The 22,706-nt window shown below is 41.8% G+C and overlaps 1 protein-coding gene and 1 pseudogene across 1 annotated transcript; one reads left to right on the plus strand and one right to left on the minus strand.

Moving 5' to 3' along the window:
• Positions 1-9,665: 9,665 nt before the first annotated feature.
• LOC145093218 (protein RALF-like 34 pseudogene) lies at positions 9,666-10,612 on the minus strand (annotated as a pseudogene).
• Positions 10,613-20,932: 10,320 nt separating this feature from the next.
• On the plus strand, positions 20,933-21,442 carry LOC145095759 (uncharacterized). Its single transcript, XM_079033587.1, has one exon. The coding sequence runs from the start codon at positions 20,933-20,935 to the stop codon at positions 21,440-21,442; it is 510 nt and encodes a 169-aa protein (XP_078889713.1).
• Positions 21,443-22,706: the final 1,264 nt, after the last annotated feature.

Consider the following 22,706-nt stretch of genomic DNA (forward strand, 5'->3'; position numbering starts at 1 on the left):
AATGCTACATATTATTGTTATGTTATGCCACTGTTACATAAACAATGGCACAAAGCTATTGTTACCAAGAAATTTGAAACAAATGTACAAAAATACTGATTTCAAAAACTAATCACAAAGCTATTGGTAAACTACCTGTTAGTGACATGAGTATGATTTTTATAAACACAATCTACTAATTTTAGTGAGCTATGCATGATTTTTGTAAACAACATCAACGAATTTCATATAATGTGACCTGTAATCTGAAGCAAATACCAATATTATTGATTTTTCTAAATATAATAGTAAACAAATCACAATGCTAATGAGTAACGATTTTTTTTTTCAAATTTCTATGGTCTTGTAACAAGCTACTTACAAATGAAAGAAAATTCAAAGCTTCAGTTTATGATGATCAATTTCTTCAGAAACAAAATACATACCATCTTCATTGATCTCAGTTTCATCATCTCAATCATCAATTTTTTCATCTCAATCCTTCATCCAGTTGATTGCAAAAAATGAACAAGAATCAAATTAGATGAATTGAGAAAAAAAAATACGTTCACATCAAGAATCAGATGAGATGAATCAATGTATGTCGTTCTTCACTTTCCTTCTATGAAGTTGCAATCATTAGGGAAAAATAGACCAAATCGAATTGGTTCTTAGTGGTGGAGTATCGATGATGGGGCATCCAGCGACGCTGGTGGTCGACGAGAGGGTTGTTGGTAGAAGGAGACATTGTTGGAGAATGAGAAGGGGTAGTTGCGTTTGTGGAAGAAGCGATGAAAGAGTATACGTATTTTGGAATAAGGGAAAACAAGGGCAATCAAGAAAAATGAACGAGTCAACTTATATTTTGTATGGGATCGAGTCAATCCATTGGTCAGTTGCTGTTGACTGAGTCAGCCACTTTGGAGCTCTATTAAACGGTCTGATTGCTGATCGAGTTAGCAGTCAACTCTTACTAGACCGGGTAAGTGCAAAACAAACACCCCCTAATGAGATAAGTGGAATGTAAGCTTAAACATAATGATTTTGTAAAATTATGAAAGTGTTCACTAGCTTTGAAAAATCATAATTAAATGTATGAAACTTAAAATTACATGAGGTTTCCTCTTAGATTTTAGTAATTGTGTTTAATCTGATTCCGCAAAATTTCATAGTGTGAGTTCACACACAAATGTACAGTTTTTACTTTAAGTACATGTTGGTCTGAAATTTTCATTCAACACTGTGGTCTTTTTGTAAAATCATAACTATATATAGGAAGCACTATTTTACATTAGGTCTTTTCCTGGTTTATGGTAGCAATGTGTAGTTACTTCCATAATTTGGGCTTGGTATAATTCTATTCCTAAGTTGGATGGAATTTTCGTTTCTTAAAGATTGGTACAGAAAAATGATGTTTTCAATAGTCATTTTGTAAAATGTGTAAATAAATCTAGGGAAATCCAAGTTACATGAATCCAAGGGCTGAGTTTATATGGAAGGGTATAGTTTGTCACATGATTTTCAATGGAATGTTTTTCATCACTTCTAGGGTGTTGATGACCATTTTCACTTATTGGTCTAGAAAAGGGGACAATTTTTATGACCATTTTTTAAAATAGTTAGAATTTGATAGAAAATGAATAGAGTATGTATTTTACATCCATAGAAAGCTAAGGGGATTTCTTGGATAATTAGTATCAACCTTTAATGGGGTTGGGGTTGAGAGGGGTAAATCGGTCCATGAGCCTGTTGATATAACGATTTTAAAAAAATAATAATAAGGTGTAATATTAATTATTACCATAAGGTATACTTGAGGAATGAACTAAACATGGATTATTGATGTGTTATATTCGTTCAGAGTTTATCTACTTCTGTAACATCCCATTTAAAATAGAATAATTAAATGATAAACCTGGAACTCCGAGAGGTAATTTTTACTATTATTTTATTTAATTTTAGCCCAAATTCAAATAATAATTAACGGAGTGTTGGTTTCGGGAAGCCAAATGACATGATTGAGAGTCTTGGGGGTTAGAGTGTAATTTCTGGATTTTTTTTGCAAAAGATTCTCCAAGTGGAGGGCCATTTGGTAAAATATGGACTTACTATGAAAGGATTTTTGAGGGCAAGGGCTAAAAGGGTAACATATGGAGCTGGATTGTAAAGATTTCAAAAGTCAGGGGGGCTGAATGGTAACTTTTGGGATTTAATTTGACAGAAAAGGAGAAGGAGGGACTGGAAGCGTAAGTATGGAAAAAGGTTGGATGTGGACGGGGTTTATAACCCTTCATTCTCGTCACCCTCTAAACCCTAAACCTAGATGATGCATTCAACCACCACCATCACTCTTTCAAACTTTCGGCGCCGCTACTTTCCTCCGTCGAGTCGCACACCAGCTCAGTTGGAGCCCCAAACCACTAGAGCAACCTCCTCGTGCTCACCCTAACGTTGGGAAGAGGAATCTGTGCGCGTGACTGTCACCGTCGCTCGATTAGACTGCCTTTTAGTCTTCGTCGCCACCATGCATGGAAGCCCTCATCCGCTGCTGTAAATGTAACAAACAAGCGGTGAGCCGCCGACACTTCTTCTTTTCTTCTGCTGTTGCTGTAGTCGTTGTTCCGACAATCTGTAGTCGTTGTTCCGACGATAGATTGCCACCACCGATAAGCGTGGGTGTGTGTGGTTCAGCCGTATGTCGCAAACATGGGGGATGTTTTAGGTTGCTGATTGTGATACGATGCTCGATAGACAGGAAAAGACCCGAAGACAAACCACCATGGCCGCCGACCATGGTGGCTGCCGCCTTCTTGTGCCACCATCGCCGCTGTACGCCGCCAGGTGGGTGGCTGGACTCCTTCTTCAAACAGAAGACTTGTGTGTGCGTGTGTTCATTATAGTGAAGCGGTTTTGGGTGTTTATTTGGCCGGAAAAGCCACCACCACCACCGTGAGGTGGTGGCTGCCACCATATACCACCATCGGCCACCACAAGGGTAGCTGTGTGTGTGGGTCTATCAATTAGTGTGTGTGTGTGTTATTTTCTTGATTAAAGCCTTGTAACATGTAATTAGAGATAAGAATAATGAAAAGAAAACTTAAACCACCAAGGTGGTGGCTGCCGTCTCCTGCCACCACCAACCACCGTGTTGGATGGCGGTGTGCTTGGTTTGCGTTTTTTATTATTATTATAAGTATTACAACATGCTCCTTATGATAAATCAAAAAATTATCCTAATTGTATTTAGAATGTGTTTTTTATAATTATTATAAGTATTGTAACATTTTGTGAAATTATTTGACTGTGTTGGCATTTAAGTTAAGTATTGTAGAACAAATTGAACTTCACTTGGTCATTTTTTTTTTAAAAAAGTGGAAACTCCTTCCATTGTGAATCTTCCTACCTAATTCATCTTGTTTTACACCTATGAATTGAAAATTTAACAATGAAGGTAACATGTGGCCTAGAAACATGCTCCTAGCGACAAATCAACAAAAATCATCTTAAGCTATATACGATATAGATGATATCTTTATAGTCGTAATTATGATATTTATTGAAGAGAAAAATCACTAAAAAAACAAAAATGATATATAAATGATCATTATTTTAAGTTTTTTAATAAATAAATATGCATTTTTTTTAATAAAATGGGTATAGATGGTATCTTTATTTTGATTTTTTTAATAAATAAATATGAGTCAATTTACAAATGAATTTAGTATATATAAAAAAATTCAGAAAAGTCCTAAACTTTGATCCTATTAACAAAAAAGCAATTTATGGTTTTTTATTTATAGTACACCCAAAAAACCGATAAACATAAGCATTGATATGGTTAAGGATCATTTTGCTAACGTTACCATTATCTTGAACATAATCATAAAAAAATCAGAGGTACTTTTTATTATTAGGTCCAAACTTTAGGGAATTTTCTAAAGATATCCCTATATAAAGTTATCAAAACAAATGAATTTTCATTATATATATTTTATATAATGGTCTAACTTGGTGATTTAGCCCCAAAAATGACATCCCAAGCTCATGGCTCCCAAAATGACCCATAAAGCTCCAAGGGGAAAGGTCTCTGGACCTCTTTGGGTCCAGATCCAAAGCATAGACTCGAGAAGGGACCAAATGCTCCACTTATCCATCCTCTAAAGGGGTTAGAAAACCCTAAAACTAAGATTCAACACCAAAACTAAAAAGGGTCCGAACAAATACCTCAATATGAGCTCTATGAACTTAGAAGTCACCAAAATCGCACCTCCTTCAGCCTCCTCTTGCCTTGGTCACTTCCTTCTTGCAAATCCACCAACAAAAAGGATCAAGAAAGGCCTCTCCTCCCTCACAAACGCTCTAGATCTCCTAGGGTTTCTCTCTGGGGTTTGGTAGCCGCAAATGACGGCCTTAAGGGCCTTTAAATAGGTCCCAAACCCAGGAAATTAGAGTTTCATTAAACAGCGTGGACTCGCCGGGTCCACCCATGAACTCGCCGAGTCCGGCTGTGAACCCGGAAACGAATCCGCGACCATATTTGGCGAGTTTAAACACCAACTCGCCGAGTCTCCTCACAACTTCCAAAAATAAAAGAATAAAATATTATACCTATGAATCCGGATGTTACACATTAAGCTATTGTAATTTGTTGTAGTCAGGACGTGACCATATAGAGCTCACGGCGCTACAATGAGATTTTATCGATTGTTTTGGATTGGCTCTGTCACGACGTGCGGGCATGGCCATCACGATGTGACAATGGTTTTGATCGCGACTGCGTTATTTGAATATGGAGTTTGGATTGGGGTTAAGTTTTTTAGTCACGACATGACCTTAGGCTAGTCAAGACGTGAGAGTTAGCTTTTGGTGATATTGACTGTTTACTTTTTGGCATGGGTTGATTGTTCGTCAAATTTCTAGTTTTAGAAGGTAAACTAAGGGCTTACCTTATGTCGTTATTATGAAGTGTATAACACCTATTCATTGGTTGTGAGAGCTGTTAGCTATTGACTACATCAGTGAGGTGAGTCTTCTCATTGTACTATGTAGGATGCTAGCTGTCTTTGTGACTCTTGCATTATGTGCTAGGTAGAGCCCGTTTGTTATGTTGGGTGCGGCCTGTTTGTTATGTTGTGTGGGGCCAGTTATGCTGAGTGGAGCCCGTTATGTTAGGCGGGGCCCGATATGTTGGGCGAGGCCCGTTATGATTGGATAAGTGGGGCCTGATATATTATGGGAAGGGCCCATACTGTTATGTGGTATTTTGGGGAATTCACTAGGCTTCGTGCTTACGGTTTTATGGTTTAAACATTTTCAGTACTTTCATTTTCGAAGGGAAGGGCCCAGCATGACTTCCAGCCATTCCCTAATGGCTTTTCCGCACTGATTATTATTGTTTTACTCTGATGATTGAAATATACCTTTTACTCTAATTGATTTTGGAACAAATGGTTGTATGGATCCGAAGGTTTAAAAATGAAAATTTTATCAGTATTTTTGGGACGTTACAGTTTCATTGTAATGGTTAGTAAAAATGGGAATTAAAGTAACATAAATCACATTTTTATATATTCCGAGGGTTTCATGATATTATTGCAACGATGGAGGACCACATCGAAGAGTTGGGTGTTAATAGGAAACAAAATAGAAAATAATAGATTACTTCTTTTATTAATTAATAATTCATGGGTTTCAAGATAATATTTCAAAAGTAGGGGAACCAAAATGGAAGCTTACCCTTTTAGGTAAATTGCAATGAAGAATGCAATTCTTATATGTAAAAAAAATCTTACATGTATGTGTAATAGTATGAAAATGAACGTGGATATAGTATACAATGATGCAATAGTTAAAGAAATATGGAAGTTTGATTATGTAAGTAAAGCATAACTTAAAGCGGTATAAATGATCAAAAGAGTCGTAAAATATGGAAGTTATGTTTTTAACCAACATATTGGTATGCAAATGTGTCGATACTGATATTTGAAAATTGTGTAAAACATGTGAACGATAACTTGGATGTAACTTGGTAACTTGGACAAGTGTTTCTAATTTAGAAACTTTATGAAAGTAAGTTACCTAAAATGGTATAAAGTGTACAAATGTAAGACCTTTGACAATATAAGTCTTGGTATAGCCTTAGAAACGTGTTATGATATGAAAGTTACATGAAAGATGTCCTAAAATTAATAAAAAAAAATACATTACAAAAAGTATATGCCTAAATCAATTCGTCAAAGTGTTGAAACAAAAATTAGTTTAAAGGGTGTTTATGACCTTTATACATGTATCTTCCACTAAAAGGATATTTTTAGATTAGCTAACACTGAATAGAGGATAAGAATGTGTATAATGACACTTTATGGAAAATACAAATTATTAACTAAAGTGTGCACATATGTTATATTTGGGTAAATTGAGTATTTTTATGAGTTTGAGCAGTGTCAAGTGATTTGTAAGATAAATGAAAGACACTAAAACGATATATAAAAATATTACAAAAAGTGAGTTACCTAAATATAAAATTTTGGAAACAAAGTTTGTTAAAATTGAAATAAATATATATGGAGCGACGACAATGATGTTGTATATTACTTATGAAGTTTTTCTATAAAGTTGAAAAATGATTATATCAATCCTATAAGTACATATTAGGATTACTTATGATACTAGTAAAAAAAGTAATGTGGAATTTTTGGTTCATGACATATATACGAAGATGATATGGATATTGAAATTTCTATAAGATGTAGAAAATGAAGGATCGACAAAAGCTAAAGTCTTGGAGGAAGAGATAAGGTCATCTATTTGAGTAACTTTATTGTTACATTGGTATTATGTAGCATATATAATCATATGTCTTGGATATTATAGAAAACTAATTGACATGCTTATTACATTGTAAGGTATGCACTCGAAGGGCGACGTGAAAGGGGATTCCTTACTTATGCGTTACATGTGCAAAGAACATGTTACAGATCCATGAAGCTAAGTGCAAGAAATTTTCTTTCATCTAGATGTGTACGAGATATTCTTTGGAAAGATGGATTTTTTTCTTATAATGGCCTTGCAGTTTGGTGATTATTTTTCAACTACTTTTCTGATCAAGAGTTTCTAAAAATGGGTGTTTTTTTAGTTAAATGGAGAAATTCGAAGAATTTGCAACATATAATTGATGTATTTGAAAAACCACTCTATTAGCTTGTGACTTAGCCAAACATTGGTACTAAGTCAGGAAATGTGATCCCTCGAGCCATTACATTGTCCAAGCTTAGGCGAATACTACGACTCAATTCCATGGCAACCATTTATGTTTATTAGGTATGATTTTCTTTTTTATAGTTGACATCTTATCTGTATGATACATATATATCCCATATATGTCGTTGACAAACTCTTTTGATATTACATTAGGTGGATAATAATCCCGTAGAGATGTTACAACCAACTTAGGAGGTGTAGCCTGATGTGTAGTCTTATAGCTTAACTTGGCTTGAAAGGGATGGTTTACCTCCAACACTACATCGATAAGACCGTTTCTCACACTATCCTTACCAGTGTTGTAAAAATCTCGACTACATCCTGATTAATCTCCGATTAATCCCTAGATGCTACTCGACCGACTAGAGGACACTTAGTGATTAATCTCTGCATACACGGTGAGTGAAGCAGTAGAAAATGTTGAAATTCTAACAGTTTGAAGAAGTTTGATCTCAATAGAAACTATTTGAGGAATGATTAGTGTTGTATTAATCATGTTAATCTATTTTGTTATAATATTAGTGGTATTTATGAACTTTGTTATGATATTAGTCATATTTAATTTTTTAAAATTCAACAAATTAGCATTTAATGGTCTCTGGTTAATCCTTCGATTAATCCCCGCGTAGTTGGTTAATCTCTTAACCCCAGTTTACCCACTAGTAAACGTCGAACGTTTTTTTACAACTTTGATCCCTACACATGTCACCTCTTTTGTTGCCATATAAGAAAACGTAGATACACCACTTTAAAGTTTGTTTTATTATTCACCGTATATTTAGACTTCGGCTTTGGGTGCGTAATAGATCTACCAAGGTTGCATATTAAACCATCCAATCATCTCTTATAAAATACATATGGTATCTGGTATTTTGGCCATAAATAACCAAATAACTATAGACCAAGTGTGTCTACCCATGCAATGGTATTAATGGTATTAGTTACGATTTATGTTTTAGCTTTAGAGAATGTTTCATAATGTATTGTACTTTTTATGGTTTAAGGTTTAGGATTTATTTTACATACGGTAACGTATTGAATTATATGTATATTAAAATTGTTCTTATTTATTTATGTTGTTATATGTTTTCCTAAAATGATTAATATGTTTTATTTATGTTGCATATTGTAAGATAATTGGTTATATGTACATGAAACCTCAAAAGACACATATAAACTTAGGCCATGGGGTATGTGGGTGTTTATGCACGTAAACATCTACGTGGAGGGGATGTTCACGTGTGAACACCTCCTCCAATGGGTGTAGTTGTGATGTGGAGTAACTAGCTTTACAGATGCTTATGAGGATTTTGATTGGTTAGCTCCAAATTGAATGCATTCTCATTGACTTTTTTCTATTCATTAGTGAATACTATTTCCAACTAATATTGAATGTATTGTGAAACGGAATTGATGATAATGTGGAATGATGTCAACATACCTCATAGCGTGAGGCTACCACAATCAACAAGTAATTATCTCACTCTAAAATGATAAGTCTAAAGATTCAAAATGACATTCCGAAATAGTGTGTTCCAGAATATATGATTAGTTGCAACTTGCAAGAAAAACAAACAATTTGTTTACTTTAATCAACATCTCTATTTTATATTATATTAAGTTATTAACAAATGGATTTATCGTGTTTAGGCTTATATTACACGTCAATAACTTTATCCTTTTTCAAAAACAAAAATCAAAGAATTGATTTATTTAAGACGTCGACAAATAATATTTTATTAAAATAATAATATAGTCATTCAGTCAAATAACATTCTTCTCGATTTACTTAACATGGAAATAAATAATATTTTAGAGTAAATTACATGAATGGTCCCTATGGTTTAGCGTAATTTATGTTTGGTCCTTAACTTATTTTTTTAACTCGAAAGGTCTCTATTGTTTGTTTTTTTATGCGTTTGGTCCCTGTCTTACCTAAAAAACCTATTTTGCCATTGATTTTTAATTTATTTAAATAAACACACCACCAACCTTATCCCCTCACCATACCTTACCTGTCGCACCATTTTTTCTTATTTAAATAATAATACTTTTAGGTAAGATAAGGACCAAACGTATAACAAAAACAAACACTAGGGACCAATGGTGTAACAAAAACAAACAATAGGAACTTTCCGAGTTAAAAAAATAAATTAGGGATCAAACATGCAAATTACCCCAAACCATAAGGACCATTCGTGTAATTTACTCAATATTTTAACAAATAATAGTATAGTCATTCAGTCAAATAATCAATGGTTTATTTATACTCTTTGTTCATGGAGAAAATCCAAAACAAATCATTACTTCAAATTTATATGTTTCATCAAAATAGACATCTTACAAATTTATATCGTCATGTATTAATTATAACCATAACTGAATTCATACAAACACAATGCGAATGCAACAATGGAAGAATTCAATGGATCAGAAACGTTCTTCAATGAGAATCAATGGAGTCATTCAACAAATCGAATAATCAAAATCCCATAACCAATACTGAATACATATAAAGTCAATGCGAATGCATTAATTTATTAACAAATTGAAGTACCATTGATTCAAGCAAACCTTAACCATAACCAGTTAACCTCCAATGGCGGATTTTCACCGGCGGCAACGAGTGATTGTGGAGCAACCTCTGTTGTACGGATGCACCGGACCTCTAGCTCTCCAGCAATTATGAGTGTAGTACGACCTACCGGAGCGTGGAGGACACGGCACTCTGTTCGCCGACAACGCACCATAAGAGATGTAGTATCTCATATTCCCCCATAGCAGAGATCTACGACCAGAAATTGTTAAACCTCCATCATCTTCCCCTTCGATTTCATTAACATCATCGTAAAACGGCATCTCCATAGTGTCGGTGACAAGATTCAGCTGGAGCTGCTTTAATCCGCCGTCGACACCGGAAGCGCTTGTGACCGCTAGTAAAACGAACAACACCAGGCATATCGGAGTGAGAAGAAGCAGAGACGCCATTGACGGAGGAAGAGCTTATGTGAAGATTGAAGAAATTGAGATTGGAGATTGAAGAGTGAAGAGTCACATGCGATGTGTGTTGTAGAGAAAGTTGTGGGGTTAGGGTTAGGGAGTTGGGGTACCTACAGCTGTCGGGTTTAATGAGTGAAAGCAATAATTTAGGTCGGCCGACAATGGCGTCTGTGACTGTTGCTCATTATGAGGCTGCGGTGGTCGGAGATCATGAGGATTATTTTTTCCGGTGAAGTCAATTGAAGGGCTGTGATTAGCGGGTAATTGGGTGTCTCTGATTGCGATGGTTTGTGCTTTTTCTCCATGATAACGATGGTTTTGGATCTTTCTCGTTCATTATTTATCTTTAAACCGTGTTGCTTGATCATTGCTCAAGTTGATCCATAAGATATGATTATGATTTATGAAGTGTGAATGTTTGATTTCATGAAAAGTGAGATAGCTCCACAAGAAATATTCGAACCAGGGATAATCCTGTAAAGTTATAGTTCTTGGTCGACGAATACATGTTAATTAAGTATAAGATAAGATTTGGGTTAATAACATAATAAATAAATAAATAATTGGTATATTTTGTAATTTTTATGGATTTAATCACTCATTTTAATTTATGTTAAAAAAATCAGTCTATATTATGATAAAAAAAAAATTATCACCACCATTATAAGTGTCAGACTAGCGCGTATGGGTGCATAATGTCGTGGATGAGCGGAGCCTATGTGGCACCTCCACAATGCCGATATAATGCCCAAAACACCACCCCGATCGTTGTGGTACACCTCATTGATGTTAACATCTTGAAAACAGAGAATTGGCAGCAACAAACGGTCAGATGAGTAATAACAATTGACAACAATGAATTTATTAAAAAAATTACCTATAAATACATATCATTTTACCATATTTTCTTCACACCATTCTTTTCTTCATCTTTATATTTTATACAATTCAATATGTAACATCCGGATTCCCAGATATATTTTTATTGTTTTATTTTTGGAGGTTGTGAAGGGACTCGGTGAGTTGGTGCTTAGACTCGCCGAATAGGGTCGTGGATTCTTATCCGGGTTCATGGCTGGACTCGGCGAGTCCACGTTGTTTAATGAAACCATAATTTCCTGGGTTTGGGACCTATTTAAAGGCCCTTAGGGCCGTCATTTGCGGCTACCAAACCCCAGAGAGAAACCCTAAAGGAGTTAGAGCGTTTGTGAGAGGATAAGAGCCATTTCTTGATCTTTGTGGTTGATTCTTGCAAGAAGGAGGTGCTTCCAACTTAGAGGAGACCAAGGAGGTTGTGCATCTATGGATATCGAGCAAGAGACTTCATCTTTGAGGTATTATATCGCCCCTTTATCTGTTTTGTGGAAGGAATCCATAGATGTAGAGTTTTATGACCTTTATTGGAAGAAGATTGTGAGGATATGGCCCTATTCACTTTGATACTTCAGATCTGGACCCATAGTGGTCTATAGAACTTATCTCAGCTGGCTTTATGTTGAGATATGGAGGTGTTGAGCTAAGGATGTTGCTTTTGGGGCTAAATCATCAAGTGAAGCCTCCTAGACGTCCCATGAGTGTCAAGACTCGAACTTTACGTGTTTATCAGGCTTGGGAAGGTCAGATCTATGGATTCAAGGAACAGATCTGACCTCAGGAGGCCATTTGAGTTTGTGCATGGCATGAACTCGCCGAGCGCAAGGGCAGACTCGGCGAGTAGGGTTAGGGTTTCCCATGAATCACTCAGTGAGTGGACTTGCCGAGTTGGGGGAATAACTTAGTGAGTCAGGGGGGGATCAGAGGACTGGAGTTCAAAGCGGAACTCACCGAGTTGATCTTGAGACTCGGCGAGTTGAGTTAGGGTGGCCCCGCGATTCATGCCAGGTGTGACTCGTTGAGCAAGGGGAGGGACTCGACGTGCCAAGCGAGACTAAAGAGTTAGTGGACACGTGTAGACTCGCCGAGTCGCCTAAGTGCACTCGACGAGTCGGGTCAAAGTTTGACCGTTGACTTTTGTTGACTGATAGGATTTGGTCAACAATGTGGCCTTTGAGTCAAAGAGGGGTAAAATGGTCTTTTGCCCTTCTGAGGGTGCCAAGAGTGGGTTGAGTCTAGTCCCGAGAGATATATTTATGAGAGTATTTACTTTATGTGATTAGGCGGAGGCTAGATCGTATTTCTTCTGAGTCAGAGATTTACCGAGACATCTGAGGTGAGTCTTCTCACTATACTGTACCTGGAAGGGTACCTATGTGTGACCGGAAGGTCTGATATGCTATGAGATATATGCGTTGTATGCTATGAGTTGCCTGTTTCGTATGCGCTATGTATGTGATATGTATGATATTCTTGATATGGGCTGGAAGGCGTTATGATATCGGCCGGAAGGCAATATGATGTGGACCGAAAGGCCATTGAGTTATGGACCGGAAGGTTGACACGGGTAGGACCGGAAGGTTTACCGGGTTGGGACGGTAGTCTCCTGAGACACATGGACCGGAAGGTCGTATGGAGTATGGCCTGGAAAGGCATATGTATGTAAGTGGTATATTGGGGAACTCACTAAGCTTCTTGCTTACAATGTTAGTTGTAATGTGTTTCAGGTACTAGTGAGGACCGTGGGAAGGCGCTGACATGACTTGTACACACATACATGCCGATTTGGATATGATTGATCTTGGGATTGATATGTTTTGTATTATGACCATGTTACATTGGATTTTATGGTTTGTCTTGAATGAAATTATGTTTTAAAGAAATGAAAAATTGTTTTGAAAAGTTACGTTGTTACAAGTTGGTATCAGAGCCTTGGTTTGAGGGATTCGGATGCACCTTCGGGCGTAACTGAACTCAAACTGAGGATTTGAGAAAATATTCAAACGATAAAAACTAATTTTTCTAAAAAGCAAGAGATTTTGAGACAACCAGAGCGGAGCAGTGTGTACGGTCAGCCAGTGCCCGAACGGTGAACCCCCAAAATGCCCTTACGTTATGTGCTATGAGATATGATATGTTATATTATGCATGCTAGAGCTAGCTAGGTATTCATATTAGGACTAGAGTGGCTTGATTTTGTGATGCCTTAGCCTAGGAAGGATTGTGCTGCTATGTGATGCTTGAGAGCGAGTAGGTAGCAGTGAGGGGCTAATAAGAGGTCTACCGAAGGGTAGCCTATGCCAGTGAGATATAGAGTACCTGTGATCTGGGATCCAATGAGGAGGACTTAGGGTGAATACTGATGCGGTGTAGGCGGTAGTATAAGGGCCCGTACTACCGAAGACACCGGAGCAGTGCACACTCCAAGTAAGAATCCTTTGGATACTAAGGAACATGTAGGGTCGAGTTATTGAGCGCGAGCATGCTCGAATGAGTCTTTGATATTGTTGTGTTATATTTCAGAGACATCATGGTTGGGACATGCCACAGACCTGAGGCGAGCGGTGTAAGTGACGAGGAGCTTCGTCAGATGATCCACGATGAGGTGGCTGCGGCGATCAGGGCCGAGATTTCGGAGATGTTTGGGTCTATCAAAACCACAGTGATTGAGACTTTCGATGAGCAGTACGCCACGGTGACTGAGGCTGCAGCCGCTGCAGCTACAGCAGCTGTGGCTGCTGCCAGGCCTCAGGGAGGTGACTCGTTGTTGTTCCGGGAGTTCAGCAACACGAAGCCACCTGAGTTTGATGGGACGCAGGATCCGATCGCTGCGATGAGATGGATTACTGATATTGAGGGATGCTTCTATACGTGTTCATGTCCGGAGCATCTGAGGGTATGGTTCGCTTTGAACCAGCTTTGCGTGGGGGCGAAGGATTGGTGGAAGTTCGTGACGGCGAGCTTCACTCTTGGAGAGATTTCAGCGGTGACCTGGGAGAGGTTCACCGCCAAGTTCAGAGACGAGTATGTTCCCCCGGTGGAGAGGCAACGGTTGGTTCAGGAGTTTTTGACCCTCAAGCAGGGTAATGATTCAGTTACCGTGGTTACCTGGAAGTTTCATGAGAGGGCGATGTTCTGCCCTGAGCAGGTGTCTACCGAGCAGGCACGGATGAGTCGGTATTTGGGCATTCTGAGGAGGGACATTTGGGAATTCGTGTCGAACTCGACGTACCGGACATTTGCTGAGCTCCAGGAAAATGCCTGGAAGAGGGAGATTGAGTTGGAGACTCAGGCTAGGGAGGAGGCTGAGTCTCAGAGGATGGATCGGCGGCCGACTCAGTCTCAGCTGGCAGCCAAGCGGACCAAGTCACTGATTCGAGGACTGGAGGCCAGAAGGGCCACACTTGCGGAATAACATCCCGAGTTCAGGAGTGCAAGTTCAGGGTTCAAGGTGTAAATGTGGAAGGGTAACTCGACGAGTCCATGGATGGACTCGGCGAGTTGGGTCGCGACTCTGGTCGCGTGTTAAGTGACCAACTCGGCAAGTAGCATGGGTGGACTCGGCGAGTTGGTGCTGAGTGGAGAAAACCCTAATTCCAGGGGTTGAGCCCTATATAAAGAACATAACACTTCTTCCCCAGCCTCTTTACCTTCCCTTTGAGTTCCAGAAACCCTAAATTCATGTGAGCTTTTCTTGATGAGAGATTAGAGCCTTGGAGGAGGTAACCTTTGAAGGAAATTGAAGAGCAAGAAGATTGGAGCAAGGGGCTTTGCAGAGAATTGGTTCATTCATCAGTGGGAGCCTTCATTTGAGGTAATAATCCTCTGTTTGAGCTTTTGTGCATCTAGATCTATCATTTGTGGGGGGTTTTGGGGCATAAATGAGGTCCTTCTCAAGTTCGGTGTAAGATCTGAGGTTGCTACCTCAGATCTAGGTTGCTAATGATCCAGAAAGCCATAAAGTCTATGCTCAAGAGTTGTTGGTGAAGTTCTTTTGTCCCAAACCCAAACCCTAGAGTGTAACATGCTTAGATCTACTTAGATTCACGTAAAGTTTTCCACTTTACGTGATGGATGGCTTGTAGAAGGGTAGATCTATGGTTTAGAGCTTCTGCATGGCTTGGAAAGCCTCTGTATGGTTTCAGATCTAAGGGTACTCGGCGAGTCACAAGGTTGTACTCGGCGAGTTGCTTGAAGATAGGCTGGAACTCGACGAGCTGGAAGAACAACTCGGCGAGTTAGATGAAGATGAGCAGGGACTCGACGAGTTGGAAGAACAACTCGGCGAGCCTGTTGAAGATAGCCTTGGACTCGGCGAGTCTATTCTTAGACTCGGCGGGTCTAGTCGTGAGGCCCTAACCTTTCTTCTGGTTGAGCTGTGAATCGGTGAGTCAAGGGTTGACTTGGTGAGTCGAGTGTGATAGGACTCAGGGTTGTAGAACTCGACGAGTCTCAGGGTGACTCGACGAGTTGAGTCGCGGTTTGGGGAAGTTCTGTGCATGGGGACTCGGCGAGTCATCGGGTTGACTCGACGAGTAGAGTCAGTCAGGGGATGACTTTGACTTTGACTTTGACCAAGGGTTGACCAGTTGATTTCCAGGGGCATTTTGGTAATTGTTGGCTTTTGTTTTGAGTTTAGTGTTTTGGTGTTGATCAGTGGTCGGAGCAGCTTGGGTTTATCGGTTCAGTCGACAGTTGCGAGGTGAGTTATCCTCACTATATCAACAGGGTCTAAGGCACCAAGTCCGACCCTTTAGCGGATTGTGATCCGGGTATCGTTGTTATGTTATTGCTTTGCTATGTTTGCATCCTGGTACTTAGGATGGTATTATGTTAGAGAACTGGTTAAGGTCGGTATCCTGGTATATAGGATGATGTTATGCTAGTGACCGGTTAGGTCGGTATCCTGGTTAGGATAATGTTATGTTATGTGATCTGCTAGATCGGCTTGATTGAATGTGAATTGTTATATGATTGAATGTTTATGTGCACATGGTTTTTGGACTGGGGTTGGGTTGAGGCTGGTCCTGCTTTGTGCTGTAGGCCAACATACCCAGGGCGGACCGGTTGTCCCGAAGGCCCAGCGAGCGGTCCGGATAGGCTGTAGGCCCCAAGAGGGCGGACCAGACGTGCCGAGGCTCGGTGAGTGGACCAGGCCGACAAAAGGCCCAGTGCGGGCGGACCAGTCACACTGTAGACTCAGAGAGTGGACCAGGTGGATTGAAGGCCCGGTGCGGGCAGACCAATCATACTGTAGACTCGATATATATGGTTAGTCTCGGAGGGTGGACCAGGTGGACTGAAGGCCGGTGCGGCGGACCAGTCACATAGTAGACCCGAAGTGCATGGTTGTTCTGTGTTCTGTTATGATATGACATGTTGTGCGTGTATGGTATATGTGGTTGATATTTTGGGGGTATCTCACTAAGCTTTCGGGCTTACAGTTGTGGTTTAATGTTTTTCAGGTTTTTCAGGAGACCGTGGCAAGGCAAAGGCGTGATCGTACCGCTCCTCATGATTATGTTTTATGATGTGATTCTGGGAAGACTTTGATAATAGTTGTGATGGTGTGCCTAGGGTAGCACAGAATAACCGCGTCCAAGCCCTAGAGCCGGGCACACCAGCCAGGCTCAGCCCAGCAGGCTCAGCGCCCGCTGGCGCCCCCGGGAGCGAAACGGACAGGCAGAAGGCTCGCGCCCGCCAAGTAACGCTCCTTGCTCTAAGACAAAAGATACGGTCAGGAGACAAAGGGCAGGATCAGAGCATTACCGTCGGAGCCAATGAGAGCGCTCTAGCAGTTTAGGGCGCACGACCCTCCAATCAGCGCCTCTGACCTTGTCTCCTCCAAAAGTGATCCTGTCTTGTACGGACCAGGCATGAGCGCTAGGTATAAAAGGATATGCACACAAGACCAGCGAGGTAAGCTCTCTAACCAATCCTGAGAGAATAAACACAAACCCTAAAGTCATTCTAACTTGACCGTCAGAGCGTTCTCCCGGGAACCCTCCCGGGAAGCGGCTGACGGCCCTTGTTCTTTGTGATTTTGTAGTTATAATCAGGCAACCAAGAAGATCTCATCCCAGAGTCAGAAGCAAGGTCTCATCCAGGACAAGGTTCCATCATTTGGCGCCATCCATTTGTGAGACGAAGAACACAAACAGAAGCACGGAAGCAAGAATCAATGGCGTCCAATGGTAGTGAGGGACGACCAATTAGTCCCATACGTCCCATGACGACGTTCGACGAAACGCCACCGCCTACAGCGACCAACATGCCAGTTTTGGGCGAAGGAAGTTCTACAACAACCGCCAGAAATATTTCGCAACCGTTGTTTTCTCAGCAAGGAACAACTCCGGTGGAGCTACTTTTGCCTACACAGCTTCAGATGCCGCCGTTCTTTGCGCCGCCGCTGCAATAGGCGCGAACAGTTCACTCAACTGCACCTACATCGAGCCATATTTTCAACCTTTCACCATCATTCGTAACACCTACATCGTTCCAGACGACTGGTGGACAGAGTTCCACAACGCTAGTACCACCATTGGCGCAAACCATGATGAACCATTCACCACCCGTCTACCCGACGGTTGGAGCATGGACTGGACCGACTATTCCCCCAAACAACAGCTTACAACAGCCGATAATGATCAACCTTGTTACATCCATGCACCCTTTCTCCACTAGCTATCCCCTCCAGTTACCATTCCAACCATACCCCTTTTATGGACCAAGTTCAAGCTACCTTACGGCCCTACAACATGGAATGAGTTCTCAATACCAGCAAGGGACGTCGATTGCTCCAAACCAGGATGGTTTTTCCCGGAGCATAACATCTCCGTTTGTTAAAGAGCTGTTGGATTACGAAATACCAAACACTGCAAAGCTCCCGACGCTTAAAACGTACAATGGGACTATTGACCCAGATAGCCACATTGATACATATGAATGGACGATGACGTTGCTAAAGCTTAACGAGAAGTTTTGGTACACATACTTCTCGGCGACGCTCGATGGCAACGCTGACACATGGTTCAAAACGCTACAACCAGGCAGCATTTCAAACTTCACTCAACTCAAGTACCTCTTCCTCACCAACTTCATGCAGCTACGTAAATACAAAGGCGATTCTCATTCAATTATAGGCTGTAAACAAAGGGAGGGGGAGACTGTTCGAGAATACTTTACAAGGTTCATAAACGCTACGCTGGATGTACCGGGGCATGACGAAGGGCTCATTGCTGGTGCTTTCACATGGGGACTCCTTCCTGGGCCCCTCTCACAAAAACTCATGGGAAAGAAGCCTCTAACATGAGCTGAGTTGAAAGAAAGAGTGGAGCGATACCTACGGCAGGAAGATGGTGAAGTAGCCAAGCAAGCCTACTTGAATGCTATGGCAACTAGACGTCACCACCCGACCCACACGGATTTCCGGGGGGGAGGAAGACACTATGGCCAAGCAAGAAGAACACCGCCACGTTTCCGACCATTTATTAAAGACGAAAGACGGGGTCGCCGCCCAGAAGTATATGCAGTGTCTGAAAAATAGCAGCCAACCAAGTCACCTAAGAGTCGGTACTGTGAGTACCACAAAAGCAAAACGCATGATACAGCAAGCTGTTCGGTACTAAAGAAGGAGATGGAGGAGAAACAACTTAATACATGCATCCATCAAAGACGTGACTATCCATACGGTTTATGTCGACACCGGGAGTTCAGCAGACATCATCTATGAGCATTGTTTCCGGCTCTTTACGGATCGCTGGAAAGACAATTTGCGACCTACGGCGGGTAGGCTGGTGGGATTCACCGGCCACAGCCTGTGGCCGTTGGGCACCATCCACCTCCCCTTAACAATCACTAGCCACGACAAGCAGCGGAAGAAGACCGCCCTGATAGACTTTGTGGTCATTTGACACTTGGTGGAGCACAACATCATCCTAGGGAGGACTGCCCTCTTGAAGCTAGGGGCCGTACCTTCAACCATGCATGGGATCATGAAATTCGACACACCAAAAGGCGAAGCCACGATTTTGGCCACCCCGCCCAGAGAATTGCGGTGCTATACAGTTATGAAGCTAGCAGAAATAACCAAAGGGCCCAAGAGGCCCAGGGGCAATCCTGCAAAGGGGAAGGAGGTAAACAATGAGGGATACCCCGACCAGCCGGTCAATGTTGGAAGCGACCTCCCAAGCCACACAAGAAGAGCACTGGTCGATCTACTCAAACGCTACAAACATGTATTTGCTTGGACCCCCACAGATATGGTGGGGGTAGAAAGGAAGGTCATTGAACATAAGCTAATGATCAAACCGGGGGTAAAAGAGGTTAAGCAGAAGAAGCAGGTACAAGGAGGAGACCGTAACAGGGCGATCAATGCAGAAGTGTCTAAGCTGACAGAGGCTGGAATAGTAAGGGAGGCGATGTTCCCAACGTGGATTGCAAACCTAGTTATGGTCCACAAGCAGGATGGGTCGTGGCGCATGTGCATCGACTTTTCTGATCTAAACAAGGCATGCCCTAAGGATTTCTACCCACTCCCGGAAATCGATCAGAAGGTAGAGTCGCTACAGGGATTTAAGCTAAAATGCTTCTCGGATGCATACAAAGGGTATCACCAGATATTGATGAGCAAAGAAGACGAAGAGAAAACAACCTTCTATACAGACCATGGCACGTTCTGCTACACCAAGATGCCTTTCCGGTTAAACAATACAGGGGCGACATACCAGCGGCTAGTCGACTCGATATTCGCCAAACAAATTGGAAGGAATATTGAGGTGTATGTAGATGATATGGTGATTAAGAGTCCAAATGAAGAAAAGATCCTGCAAGACATCAAAGAGACTTTCAAGACATTAGAGGTGGCCAAGATGAAACTAAACCCAGCCAAATGCACGTTTGGAGTGGAAGAGGGGAAATTCTTGGGCTACTATGTTACTAGACAAGGCATCCAGACCAGCCCGACCAAGGTCGACGAGTTCATCGAGACGCCAACCCCAAACTCTCTTAGAGATGCACAAGGTCTGAACGGGAAGCTCACAGCTCTAAGCAGGTTCATCTCGAAATCTGCCGACAAGGCTATGCCACTGTTCCGCACCTTAAAGGGATGCATCGAGAAAAACAATTTCCAATGGACGAATGAAGCTAAGAAGGTGCTCCAGAGAATCAAGGAAGCACTGCATAAGCTGCCGACTCTGGCAACCCCCATCCCTGGAGAAACATTACAAGTGTATCTTTCAACATTAGGCGAAGCGATATTCCGGTATTGGCTGTGGAAAGGGAAGGGGAGCAGAGACCGGTATACTTTGTTAGCAGAGCGCTGCAGGGACCAGAAATCAACTATCTCACGCTGGAAAGATTGGTGCTAGCACTCATCTATGATGCGAGACGATTAAGGCGATACTTCCAGGCACATCAAATCGAGGTACTCACAAGCTACCCCATTAAACAGATCTTGCTTAAGCCGGAGACGTCGGGTCGGCTGGCCGAGTGGGCAATTGAACTGGGAGAGCACGATATAAACTACCGCCCAAGAACAAGTATCAAAGGGCAGGCGCTGGCTGATTTCTTACTAGAAATTCCTGACGGAGGGAACCCGGCGAAAGAAAAGGTGTGGGTAGTTGAAGAGGCCCCTACCGGAGATGGTTCATGGACCCTGTACACGGACGGAGCGTCCAGCAGGGAAGGCTCAGGGGCGGGGCTGATCCTGACTAGCCCAGAAGGAGAAGAGGTAACCTACGCCCTCCGTTTCGACTTCCATACATCGAACAACGAGGCGGAGTACGAGGCGCTGCTTGCAGGGTTGTGACTCGCCGAACAGATGGGTGCGAAAGCTGTAACAGCACTAACCGACTCAAGGTTAGCAGCGAACCAAGTCAATGGGAGTTTCGAGGTAAGAGACCAAAGAATGGGAAAGTATGTAAAGATGGTAAAGCAACTGGTAGGATCATTCGGCCAATTTACAATCAAGCAGATACCCAGAAGTGAGAACAAGAGGGCAGACGCTTTAAGCAAGCTAGCGTCCACTTGTTTTGACCACCTGTCAAAGAAAGTTTTAGTGGAGGTGCTCTGGGAGAGAAGCATTGATGAAAAGAAGGTGAACACCTTGACCCCCGCTGGACCCACATGGATGACACCGTTCCGGGAATACCTCCAGAGAGGAGTGTTGCCGGACGACCATGACGAGGCCAGAAAAATACATATAAAGGCGCCCTCATACGCAATGGTGAACGGGGAATTGTACAAGAAGGGATTCACGTCTCTATGGCTAAAATGTGTAGATCAAGCCAGGGGAGAGAGATATTGCAGGAAGCACACTCAGGGCAGGTAGGCGCACACGAAGGGGCGAGGGCTTTGACAGGAAAGGTGCTACGAATGGGGGTATACTGGCCGAAGATACATCAAGACACGGTAGAAGTAACCAAGAAATGTTGGGAGTGTCAGTCTTACGCCCTAGTCCAGGAGAAACCCCCAGAGCCGCTAAGCAACATATCCAGCCCATGGCCTTTCTACCACTGGGGCATAGACATAGTGGGTCCATTCCCAGAAGCACCAGGGAAGCTGAAGTATATGGTGGTAGCCGTGGATTATTTCACAAAGTGGATTGAAGCTGAGCCACTGGCATGCATATCTGGGAGGCACATGATAAAATTTGTGTGGAAAAACATCATGACAAGATTTGGAACACCTAAGGTTCTTATCAACGACAATGGTTTGCAATTGGCTGAGAACTCATTCAGAGAATGGTGCACTGCCAAAGGGATAAGCGAACGCTTCACATCGGTGGCACACCCTCAAGAGAATGGTCAAACGGAGGTGTCCAACCAAACCATTGTCAATGGGATCAAAAAGAGGTTGGGCAAAGCAAAAGGGAATTGGGTAGAGGAGATACCAATGGTGCTATGGTCATATTGGACTACGCCACGGAAAAGAACAAAGGAAACCCCTTTCAGCTTGACATATGGGACCGAAGCCATGCTCCCCATGGAAGTGGCAGTGAATACGCTAAGGGTGGCCAACCAAGATGAGGAAAGCAACACACAAGACCTGAGGATAAACTTAGATATCCTAGAGGAGAAACGTGAAGAGTCGGGAGTACGCCAAGCTGCGTATAAACATGCAACAGAAAGGTATTACAACCAAAGGGTAAAGGAGAAGGCCTTCAAAGTGGGCGAGTATGTCTTGAGGAAAAATGAGGCCAGTCGGGCACAACCCCAGGGAAAGCTGGGCCCAACGTAGGAAGGCCCATACAGGGTCACAGAGGCAAACATGAACGGGGCATACGTGTTAGAGACGATGGAGGGAAGGCCCATTCCAAGAACATGGAATGCTAGGAACCTAAAGAAATATTTTTTCTAAGGAAGAGGAAAGATGTAACCCTAGTTGGTTGATGTTCCATTGAGTATGTTGCACCTTAGAGTACTTAGAGTACGTCTATCCATGCTAAGTGACATGAGAATTGATACTCAGTGTATTTCTATGTTTAAAGACATGAGTTTAGTACTCGACATATATAGAATATCATGTATAAGTGACATGAGCTTAATACTTAGTGTATTTAAAAAAACCCGCGGTTAAATAATAATGCAATTGTT

The sequence above is a fragment of the Lactuca serriola genome, chromosome 3, assembly GCF_051521515.1.
Source record: "Lactuca serriola cultivar US96UC23 chromosome 3, Lser_US96UC23_V15, whole genome shotgun sequence".
Taxonomy (NCBI): domain Eukaryota; kingdom Viridiplantae; phylum Streptophyta; class Magnoliopsida; order Asterales; family Asteraceae; genus Lactuca; species Lactuca serriola.

Bases quoted from the DNA above. Each gene is read 5' to 3' on its own strand.
- LOC145095759 (XM_079033587.1), top strand. From the start codon at position 20,933: ATGGGTGCGAAAGCTGTAACAGCACTAACCGACTCAAGGTTAGCAGCG.